Source organism: Borostomias antarcticus (genome assembly GCF_949987555.1).
Source record: "Borostomias antarcticus genome assembly, chromosome: 2".
NCBI classification, from domain to species: domain Eukaryota; kingdom Metazoa; phylum Chordata; class Actinopteri; order Stomiiformes; family Stomiidae; genus Borostomias; species Borostomias antarcticus.
This window is the reverse complement of record NC_140235.1, coordinates 23,376,555-23,388,507: the sequence shown is the minus strand read 5'-3', so window position 1 is coordinate 23,388,507 and position 11,953 is coordinate 23,376,555. Positions and strand designations below refer to the sequence as shown.

Below are 11,953 nucleotides of genomic sequence, written 5' to 3'. Positions count from 1 at the left end.
CTTGTACTGCCATGCGTAATGGCACGTCTGACAAAACAACTTTACGCTTTACGTAACCTAGTTCATCCGCTCAAAACCAGTTAATGGAAACGCCCCAGATTCGCATTTGTATTCTATTTTTATTTTTTTGCTTTCAAAAGTTTGCTTAAAATTCACTTGACATTTTATGGGAACAGCTCGTGAGAGGCGAGGTTTGGCGGCGGCAGTAATCCATGTAGTTTCCTTCGTGGCAAGTTGCCATGAATGTTGTCGTCTTTTAGTATTGTCACTGTGTCCTTTAACCCGTGGTTAGAGTAAGCACATCCAAATAACTTGGCCACATGCCGGGTACAGGAGCAGAGCATCAGATGTATACCAGACAGACAGTACGTGGGTATTTCCTCTTATGTTGTGTTTGTCATCTTCAGAAGCTGAAGCCTGTAATAGTGGTGTTGTGTTTCTGTAATCTGAACTAACCTCTTCACTTCGCTCTTCTCCCTCTTCTCTCGTTCCCCCCTCCTCTCTCTCTCCCCTCCCTCCCCCCTACTCTCTCTCTTCCCCTCTCTCTCTCTTTCCCCCTCTGCAGGGATTAAGGAGCCAGTACCGAAGGCTGAAGAGGAGACTACACCCACACCCCTCTCAAACTCTAAGGATGACAGATCTAGTCCTAGTCCCAACCCCACAGTGATCCCCGTCCCTGTCCCAGACATCAGATCTAGTCCCAACCCCAGGGAGGAGAGACTCAGCCCTAATCCCAACCCGGATCTGAACCCCAGTCCCAGGCCTAGTCCCATTCCTAGTCCTATACCTAGCCCGATGGAGGACCGGCTCAGCCCTAACCCTAACCCCAGTGCTAACCCTAGTCCTAATTTGAGCCCATGCCCCAGCCCCTGCTCCAGGCTGATGTTCAGCCCCAGGGATGATGGATCCTTCTCCCCCCTCTTCCAGCGCTCTGTATCGGAGGACTCTGCAGGGTCCTCTGCCTCTGCCTTGGGGCATGCCAAAATACGGTAAGAGACAATGTCTGTTTGTGTGCACGTGCGCCTAGGGAGTGTGTCTCTGTGTGGGGCTTACAGCGGAACTGAGATATAGTTATAAAGTATAGTAGTTATAAACTGGTAGATGGACTTGGACCATATCAAACAGAGAGAGTGAGAGAAGCTCTGAGTGGGAGAAAGAGGAGGAAGAGGGGACAGATTGGCACTCGGGAGGGAGAGAGAGGGAGAGAGAGAGGGAGAGAAAGAGAGAGAGAGAGAGAGATTAAGAGCAGGCAGGTTTTCTGTTCGTGTATGTGGTTTCAAGAGCTCTGTGGGTGTGTGTGCGTGTGTACGTGCACATTTGTGCGTGTGTGTATGTGGTTAAGAGCTGTGTGTGTGTGAGTTTACACCATAGAATATATAGCACCTTTCATCCGTCTGAGCCTGCCTAAGCGTGTGTTCTCGGAGAGAGCGTGTTTTTCAGGCGGGGCGGGGGGGGGGGGGCAGGGTGCACGCTCCAGTGTGTTTCATCACTCTGGAGGGGGGAGAGGAAGAGGGGGGAGGCAGAGGGAGGGTGACGGGGGCGGGAGCCTGTAGGGGGGAGGGGGAGCTGTAGGGGAGAGGGGAAACGGGTAAGGTAGGAGAGGAGGGAGGAGGATGAGTAGCGTTTGTGTGTGTGGGGCCGGGGGGGGGGGGGGGGGGGGGGGTTATTCGCGGTGACACTTCACTCTCTCCTTCCCTCCCCAGCGATGAACCCTGTTGCTGTGTTCAAAACCGTTCCCTATTCCCTATATAGTACACTATATAGTGTCCGCCATTTTTGTTCCCTAGTGTTCAAATTCTCATCGGTTGATTTCATTCACTATATAGTCCACTACAAAATACCCACAATTCACAGAGATTTCTAGTGAACAGAAGATGTACCCTACAATTTGTCCTGTATACCGATTCTCCTCATCTTCTTCCACCCTACTCTCTCTTTTAGTGGAAAGCCTTTCTGCTGCCTTTATTTGGGGCTGCTGTATCCTATCCTCTCCCCCCCTCTAATTGGAACCTCTCCCTCTGCTTCCTCACCTCTAAATAACCAATCGCTCCCTCCCTCTTTCTCTCCTCTCTAGGTCTAACGTCTCTCTCTCTCTCTCTCCCTCCCTCCCTCCCTCCCTCCCTCCCTCCCTCCCTCCCTCCCTCCAGAGTGAAGTTGTGTGCCTTCTGTTACTGTGGGGAAGGGAGCATCCTGGGCCAAGGAGAGCTCAAGGTGTTTGGCCCCACCCCCGGCTACGTGCCCCTACACATCCGCAACCGCCGCGGAAGCTCGGAGAAGGACGACGATTACCACGACGACGACTACTACCAAGACGACAGGAGCCCCGGCCAGCGGGGGCGGGGCTTCACAAAGTAAGGAAGTGTGTGTAACTGTGTGTGTGTGTGTGTGTGTGTGTGTGTGTGTGTGTGTGTGTGTGTGTGTGTGTGTGGGGGATGACTCTGCAGGGACAGTGAAGGATGGTCCCCATGTCTGGGAGAAGGGTGAAGTAACAGTGCAGGGGTGGGGATGGAGAGAACAGATAGGGAGGAGAGATGGAGGAGAGGGAAGAACGAAAGTGAGCGTACAGAAGAAAAGAGAGCGAGGAGTAGAGAGAGGGAGAGGCGCTGAATTAGTGGATCTGTATGATTGCCTCCCATCGGAGGAAGGGAGGAGATGGAGCCGGTGATTAGAGCAGAGGGTGGCTGGAGAGGGAGATAATATGGGGAGAAGTGGGGACTTGGGAGTGACGTCAGTGACCCCGGACACCTTTGACCCTGTGTGCTATGGTGGAAGCCAAGCTGGGAGACGTCCAATTAGGGACGTCTCCCTTCCCCTCTCTCTTTCTCTCTCTGTCTCTCTCTCTCTCTCTCTCTGTCTCTCTGTCTCTCTCTCTCTCTGTCTCTCTCTGTCTCTCTCTCTCTCTCTCTCTCTCTCTCTCTCTCTCTCTCTCTCTCTCTCTGTCTCTCTCTCTCCCTGTCTCTCTCTGTCTCTCTCTCTGTCTTTCTCTCTCTCCCTCTACATCATCATCGTGTGTTGATGACCTCTCTGTCGGCTCATACAGACTGTGGGGAGAGAACAGAGAACTGGGACTGTAGCATGCTAACCACGCTATGGTCGGTGGCGGCATCTCATCGACGTATCAAGGGGTTCTTATCATGATCGTCTGCAGGGTAGAAGTAAGGGAGGAGTGTTACTTGACCTGCAGCTGTGCCTCTCCAAGTACACACACGTAAACGCACACGTACACACACACTCAAGCACACAGAAAGCTTTGTGATTGAGCGCAAACTGAATTAGTTCTCCCCCATTGGGGGGGAGTGAGAGGAGAGGGAGAGAGCAGAGGAAGAGGGAAGGATAGTGGCGAGAGGGAGGCTGGGGAGAGGATGGAGAGAGAGAGCCACAGAGAGAGGGAGAAAGTAGAGAGCGCTGTGACCCAAATAAAGAAGAGCATGCTAATGAACTGAGGCGTTAGAATTCAATTTGGGTCAATTAATCTGCTGCCAACATAGCCCCAATGATTAGTCACTGGAGGGAGGGAGAGAGGGATGGATGGACGGAGGGAGGGAGGGAGGAAGGGTTGAAGGAATGAAGAGTGGGAGGGGATAGAGGGAGGGAGGGAGGGAGGGAGAGGGGATAGGTGGGAGAAAGGGATGAAGAGAGGGAGGGTATAGAGAGAGAGAGGGGGGGGTGGGCGGAGGCAAGATAATTCCATAGCCAGACTTTGTCCCCTCCAAGCTATTGGTGGCATTCCAGACAGTGGACTGGTTAGCTGGGAAGCTGATATCCTGATTGGCTGGCTAGCTGGTATCTTGGTAGGGTGGCATGCCAGTTGGCTAGTTGGCTGGTAGCCTTATTGGTTGGTAGGCTGGTTGGTTGGTTGGTTGGTAGGCTGGTGTTTTGGTAGACTGGCAGGCTTATTGTTTGGTGGCTTGATAGGCTGGAGGCCCAGTTTGCTTGATGGCCTGATTGTTTTTTTGGGCTGGTAGGTTTGGTTGGCTGGGAGGGGTGGTGTGATGGTTGGCTGGCTGGCTGTAAGTTTAGTAGACTGGTTGGTTGGTAGTATGGATGTGTGCAGATAGTTGTTTATCCAACTATACGGTGCAGCTTCTGCTAGTTGTTTAGGAAATACTAGTTGGCTAAACTGAATATAATATTTTTTTTTATTTTTTTTTAAATACAAAGCTTTAAATAAAAAGATTTAAATACTTAGTCACCTCACCCATTATTTTCCATAATTTAATTCAAACAGTGAAACTTTCATGTATTATAAATCCGTTACACAAAGTGAAATATTTCAAGCCTTTGTTGTTTTAATCTTTATGATTGTGCAGTATGTTCATTTATACACTCAATACTTGGTGGAGGCTCCTTTTGCACAAATTACTGCATCAACGTGGAGCGTGGCATGGAGGCAATCAGCCTTGAAATATTTCACTACATGTGTTATTAATCTATATGAAAGTTTCACTTTTTGAATTAAATTAAGGAAAATAATGAACTTTCCACAATATTCTAATTTTCTCAGATGCACCTGTATATGGGTTGCACCTGGCGGGCGGGCTATAACCCAAAGCGAGCATGTGAATTGGAGTTTATTGAAATGCATGTTTCCTTTGTTGCTGTCTTTCACAAACTGATGGCTATATTTGCACAAATTATAATGTGAGCACAATTATGTGCCGAACAATAGCACCCCTGACCTAGTTACCGTATGTTAAATTAGGCTAGAGCGAGAGAGAGCGAGAGAGAGAGAGAGACGTAGCCATGCAGCTATGATCATCATCATCATTCAAACTAAATCATCCCAGAGCATGTGAGTGGAGTGGGTGGATTTTCAGGGGAGCGCGGAGCGTTTTCAAAAAGTCTGAGCGATTGGCATTTTCTCCCACTGCAATTCCACTCTAGGGCCGCTCGGGCGTCGCCGTGATATCAGACAGAATGTTTACTCTTTCACTGACTTCAATATTCAATTTACGAACTTACAAATTAATCAGCATTCATATAAAGTAGGCTGTTTATTTAAGTTCGTCACATTGTGCCACATTGTGCTTTCCTTGGGTTATTTATTTTTCAATTGCTTAACGACGTCAAATATCCTTCCAAGAAACAGTCATTCCATTGCGCTCTGCTTAATTCTAAAAGCTTAGTTTAGATTAGATATTACCATTGATAGGCTAATGTCAATGTTCTAATTTTAGCCTACTGAAACATTACAGACTATTAGGCCAGCCTACTCTTCTTCAATTAAACAAAATAAATCATCTAGATCTTTGCTGAGTAATAAGCTGTCAAGACAGGCTGAACTACTACTTGGGGAGAGTGAAGTGAGTAACTCTGCGAATGCAAATTGGCTGCCGCTGATTGGTTGGGAATCTGTTTTAGACTAGTCTTGCAGTCGGTTGCCAAACCACCGTCTGTCTAGTCGTAAGTGAAAATGATCGCTGCGCACATTCCTAGTTGGTAGGCTGGCAGACTGTCGACTTGTTGGCTGGTAGGCTGATCGGCTTATAATTTGGTAGCACTAGAACTCTCCACACTAGACAATAGAAATACAGACTAGTACTGTAGATCTCAGCTACCAGACATCAGTTCATGGCTACAGAGCTTTCTGGGACCTCTGTGGGTCCTGTACAGAGGGACTCGGGGAGAAAGGTTGAACACCTGTAGAGCCAGCAGCGCCCAAGCTCTGAGATCTGCAGATCTGTGGAGTACAGTCTGCCTGACCTGCAGTACAACCAGCAGTTCCTCTTCTGTTCATACTCCCCTAGCCTTGGCCTCCCTCTCTCTCCCTCGCACACACACACATGCACGCGCATACCCACACACGCACACACATGCACGCACACACACACATGCACGCGCATACCCACACATGCACGCACTCGCACACGCACACACGCACTCGCACACACGCACGCACACACACACACACACACACACACATATACACATATACACACCCTCTCTCGTCTCTGTTTTCCTGTCACTTACCCCACGTGATCCAGTGTTGACAGAGACCTCTCGTCAGAAGACACCCTCAGGCCATTGGCCCAGTTCCTGGTTTGCTCAGCTCTCAGTGGCCAATGAGACGTCTCGTCCTCGGGGGCGGTGACGTAATGCTTTCACCCAGTCAGCTTCCTGGCACTCAGCCAACGGGGGGTGGGGCTCTTGTTGCGTTGGAGGTCCCCGATTGGTCAGTCAGGATGGAACAGCGCCAATTCTAGACAGCGGAGCGAGGAATGAAAACAATAACAAGACAGCTAGCAAGAGAGAAGAGTTTTAAGGTGGAACGTAGTAATTAAAACTAGTAGTTGGTTTAAGGTGGACTGCTGTATTTACACATACTATTATGGTGGAATGGATTTTTAACAGCCATAGAGGTTTAGTTAAGGTTGAACCTTCATTCCTGGGAGAAATCAGCAGGGTTCATGTGGAACAGGCAGCAGTGTGGGGCTAGTTAAGGTGGACCGGGGAGTGGTGTTGTGGAAGAATGATGATCTAGTGATCTTGTTGTGTCTCAGAGAGAATGAAAAAATTGTGATGACTCACCGCAGAGGACAGGGAAGCAAGCGAGGACATCACAAGCTCTTACCACGTGTGTCCTTGAAAGTCTCTCTCTCTTTCCAGCTCGCCATTGCTCTCGCTCTCTCTCTTTCTTTCTCTCTGTCTTATCTTTTTCTCTCTCTCTCCTTACTTTCTCTCTCTCACACACATTGACACAGTCAAGGACACAGACGCGTAGACTGACACACACACACACACACACACACGTTTTTGACTGCCTGTTTGTGCTCATATCTGTGTGTAGTTAGTCTGCGTGTGTATATAATGTGTATGTGTGAATGTGTGTCAGCGTATAGTCACTAATTGCTGGCTCATTAAGGTGATGTAATTGAGACTAACAGTGACAGACTGGGGATAATCACTGCTTTAATCTAACACTGCTCTGCTAAATGATGAGCATCTGGCCAGCCACCCCACAGAGCAGAGGAAGAGCTGCACACTAGTGACTCGTGTTCAAGACCAGTATTTGTTTACTGTTTATTGTTTATTTATGAATATAAGATGGATATTGAATCTCATCAAATCAAACTTTATTTGTATAGCGCATTTCATGCACAGAGGCAACACAATGCACTTTACAGAGATCACATCATCACCTCTTTCTCTCTCTCCTTCTCTTCCCTTCACCCCACCTCTCCCCCCTCTCTCTACCCTCCCTCTCCCCAATGCCCCCTCTCTCTCCCTCCCTCCTCCGCTCCTCTCCCTCCTTCCCCTCCCCCAGGGTCAGCTCTCCAGACAGCGGTCTCCACTCCTCCTCTGCCCCGGGCAGCACGGACCCCTTCTCTGGAGAGCAGCCGGTCTGCACCGTCTGGGAGGAGCTGGGGCAGATAGGCCTGCCGCACGACATCAACGTCCAGTCCTTGTTCGACCCCACAGGTAGGGGGCGCCAGAGAGCAGACGGGGGAAGTCTGTTGTTGGGTTTGGATGAGTGAGTGAAACGATGAGTGATATGGATGGATGGATGGTTGGATGGATGAATGAATGAGCAAAGGAATGGCATTGATTACTGGACTGATGAATGAATGAACAGATGGACAGATGGATGGATGAATTATGGATGGATGGGTATAAACAAGATCAGTTCTATTCCAAGGTGTGCCTGACTGACTATCCTGTCTGTCTAATCTCTGTTCTCATAATAATCTGCTCTGTGACGCCACGCCTGATGTGTGTGTGTGTGTGTGTGTCGGCCCCCTACAGGGCAGTGCTGTGCCCACCTGCAGTGCGCGGCCTGGTCGGACGGGGTGTGTCGCGGCGAGGGCCAGTCGCTGCTCTACGTGGACAAAGCCATAGACTCAGGAAGCACAGAGGTGAGTGATGGTCTACATGACATCTGCTGATGTCATCACACACACGGATTTATGATGATGATGTACACGACATCTAATGAGGTCATCACACGCCCTAGTGTGTGGTCTGAGTAAGCAAGGGAGGCACTTCCTCCTCCAAAATGTAGATTAAAAAAATAATTGACAAACATTAGAAAAGTGTCTAAAACGTCACCTTGGCCCCCCCTGAGGGGGTTTATGGCAAAATTCATATTGAAAGTCACGTGATACAAGGCAGTGCCTTCTCTTGCCTATGATTGGGTGATAACACTGTCAATCAGATACACCCTCCCTCTTTGAAATGTAGATAGACTTCTAGCTATCTAAAGGATTAACGTCTCCTGAGCCCCATTGTCCCCGCCCGCGTGGGGAGCTTGAGTTCGCTGCATTCAACACGGTCTACACAGGCTTGCCTGTATCAAAACGGTACATCCAGTACACCAATGGAACAAGAAAAACCTCAGCTACAACACTCCAAAAAACATTTTTATCTCAAACGCAAACGCAGTTTACATGGCAAGAAATTTTATAAGCACACCACAAACACAAAAAATGGAATCTAAGCGGAATCCTTAGTAATAAGTAAAACTTTATTTGTATAGCACCCCTCCCAGCACAAATGCACAGAGTGCTTCACATAAGAACAAAGTCCACTAAAAGTATCACAAAACAATAAAAGTTTCACCTATGAAATAAATACCCTGTCACAACAACCCCTGTACAAGAATTGCACAGCAGTACAATAATACAAAAAAGAGAAGCAGACACAACGGAGCGACTTAGTAATGATCAAACGCCTGTCTGAACAGATGCGTTTTCAGGTGCCCCTAGCGGTTTATTATAACTCCATGGATCTTTGATTTCACTTCCGGGTTTCGACATGAAATTCATCACAGCTGACACCCTATTGGCTCAAATGAGGTGTCAATCATAAAAATTGACCAATGGGTTCCAGAGATATCGGCATGTAACCAGCATGCGCGTGTGTGCCCAGTAAGTTCAGTGCGTCTTTCAGCACTTTGGTCTGTCCACATTAGACACGTTGTGATCAGTTGTGATAGGAACAGAGGTTGTGTTTAGTTCTTTTTCGGTCATTTTGATACCAAGATTATTATGAAGGCCCTTGTCGTTGTGGAGTTATTTTACGTATATTAATTGTGGGCATGTCATCTTGAGCAGGAAAACTGAAAAATAGACCTGGCCAGAAAGAGGTTAACGTACCGAACAGTAAAAGTCATATGAGTTCGCTCACAGCTAGTAGCAATTTCAAAATTAAAACTGGCTTACATAGGCCATAGCTCTCTGGAGATTTTGGAATGTCCAGTTAAATCCACCACAAAATCATTTAATGTAAGCATCTATTGGGATTGGGTGTTCCAGCTGCTGTTGTATGTGTGGTTGTACTTTCTGCGGATATGTTGAAAATTGGTTTATTCGGCCTACACGGCAGCGCAGCGACTATGTTTAGTGCCATCTAGCAGGGGAGAAGAGTTGGCAGTGCAGTGGAACGCGGAGCTGTCATTATTGCTAAGGTGGGAGCGTCTGTGTCTGTGGTGGTGTGTTGGTGGTCTTCTCCAGCCCCTTGACAGTGTGGCTCCCTGGCTCGCTGTCTATCCCTCGCATTTCTGCTTTTTTTCCCCCTCTCTCGAAACTCACTGAAATGCACAGATTTGCATTATGGAGTCCAAAATATTCTCGGGGGACAAACTCCTCACCCTCTGCTTCCTCGCTAGGGTAGGAGAGCCGTGTGCCTTGGAGGGTTGTTGTGACTGATGACACGTGGGGAGGGAGATTTATATACAGGTACAACTTTGTTCAGATGGTTATAGATTGAGTTATTCTTAGGAGGGAGAGAGGGGGAGGAAAGGGAGGAGGGAGAGAGGGGGGAAAGGATGGAGAGAGGGGGAGGAGGGAGAGAGGGTTAAGGTGTGTTGGGCGCAAGAGCTGCCATGGCAGTCGCTCCCGTGGGGTTTTCTAATTAACACAGAGCAGAGTCTCTCCTCTCCTCTCCTCTCCTCTCCTCTCCTCTCCTCTCCTCTCCTCTCCTCTCCTCTCCTCTCCTCTCCTCTCCTCTCCTCTCCTCTCCTCTCCTCTCCTCTCCTCTCCTCTCCTCTCCTCTCCTCTCCTCTCCTCTCTCCTCTCCTCTCCTCTCATGCTGTGTCTAAGTAAAGAGAGGTCCATCACCAAAGAATATCATTATACAGAATCACGGTTAACTTCACATTGGTGTTTGTATGTTTGTTGGTATTCCAAGGTTCAAAAGCCTTACTGTATTTGTAGCCGATACCGTCTACCGAATAGTGATGACGAGTACAAAAAGCATTGTGTGTCTCAACACTGTTAAGTGTTGACAGTTACAGTAGTGCACACTTGAGGCAGTCAGGGTTTAGGTATGGTATGTAGCCGGTGTGTGGGTGGTGTGTGGTGGAGGACTGGGACGTAGTGTGATTGAAACAGAGTGCCAGAGAACCCTCCCTTCCCTTCCCTCTCCTCAGCCTCGCTCCCTTTGGAATGAAGCCCTCAAGCCCCTTTGTTGTGTGAACCTGAGAGGGGGAGAGGTGTGTGTGTGTGCGTGCGTGCGTGCGTGCGTGCGCGTGCATGCGCAGTGTGTTTCTGTGTGTCTGTATGTGTGTGCCTGCCTGGCATTCACCCGTGTGTTTGTGTGTGTGTGTCTACGTGCGTGTGTGTGTGTGTGCATGCACTAGTATAGCCTATGTGTTTGTGTGTCTGTGTGTGTGTGTCCTTTTTTGCACTGAGCCTTTCGTTGGGGGAAGGGGGGTGGGGTATTAGGCTCAATCCTTGTGTGTGTGTGTGTGTGTGTGTGTGTCTGCCTGGCATTCACCCGTGTGTGTGTGTGTGTCCCTCTGTCTGATGGAAACAGTCCAGTTAGCACATTTTTCCCCTCCGCGCCCCTGCGGATTATGAGGGAGACCCCGTGGAGAACCGCTGTGCGATAGTTGTTTTCAGCCGAGACCAGAGATTAGGCCTGAGGAGAGATCAGAGGGCAGGGGCCAGGTTAGGGTGAAGAGGTCATTTACCCCCTTGAGACAGTTGGGAGCGCCTAGTTGCAGCTGGATGCAGTACAGTCCAGGGAGTGTATCATGTACCCATTAGCAGGGGCGGTAAACACACCACTAATGGCATACTGGTATTCACCAAAGCCTGTGCAGGGAAAGGAAAGTAATAAACTGACTTGAGAATCAGCTTGTTTGTGAATCTGCGCGGTCTGTTGTCCAGGGGTGTGCTGTGGTAATACTGGATTAATCCCAGCATGCATACGGGCAGTGGGGGGCGGGGCAGAGGATTTAATTACCGCCCCCCCGGTCCTAACAGGTATTTACCGATACCTAAGTGTGGGCCTCTGGCCAGGAACAGAGGGGGAGGGGCGAGAGAACGAGTGGGTGAGAGAGTGGGTGTAAGCATAATATAAAGCCTGTGGGGGGGGGGGGGGGGGGAGTGAGAGAGTAGGAGAAAGGGACAGGGGAGAGAGCCACAAAATGCTGACTTGAGCCAATTTGACTTCAAGGCTATATTCTCCCTCTCTCTCTCTGGCTGAGCTCATTATTCACACGCCAGCTCACGCGCTCACCAGCTCACCCTCTCACCCGCTCCATTGCCGCTCAGTAAATAAAGGCTAGTTACATTGAAAGAGGCTGCCTGAATGAGGTGTTTCAGTGGCTAGGTAAGGTCAAGCTCACCCCCTCTCTCCCTAGCTCCCCAGCTTACCCCCTCCCCAGACGCTGCTTTAGTCCCCGGCTACTTTCGGAGGCAAACTCCGGCCTGCTACCATTACCTAACCACCGCAACACCTCATTCGACCATCCTCTTTCTTCCCCTCTCTTTCTCAATTGAGCACGTCTTTCATTCATTGAATCACAATCTACTCTACTGTTACGGTCACTTCCAATTTTTACCAGAGGTTTTTAAATCGGCGATGTGTTTTGTCTTGTTTCCATTCCAGTGGAGAGGTGAGATGAGAACACATTAGGAGCTTTACCAAACACATTTCTTTCCGCGGTTCAGTGCAGCTGAAATGTGCGAATATCTCTGGAGTCATTATAAGCTCTCGCGAACAAAAGCAT

The 11,953-nt window shown here is 49.0% G+C and overlaps 1 protein-coding gene across 1 annotated transcript in view; it reads left to right on the top strand.

Moving 5' to 3' along the window:
• The first annotated feature begins 696 nt into the window (after positions 1-696).
• The window catches only part of kmt2ca (lysine (K)-specific methyltransferase 2Ca), a 91,070-nt gene continuing 79,813 nt past the window's right edge, over positions 697-11,953 (top strand). The window contains exons 1-4 of the mRNA XM_084453845.1: positions 697-989; positions 2,148-2,351; positions 7,265-7,419; positions 7,744-7,853. Coding sequence (XP_084309971.1) covers positions 796-989; positions 2,148-2,351; positions 7,265-7,419; positions 7,744-7,853 — 663 coding nt within the window. The 5' untranslated portion in view covers positions 697-795. The remainder of the gene's footprint in view (positions 990-2,147; positions 2,352-7,264; positions 7,420-7,743; positions 7,854-11,953) is intronic.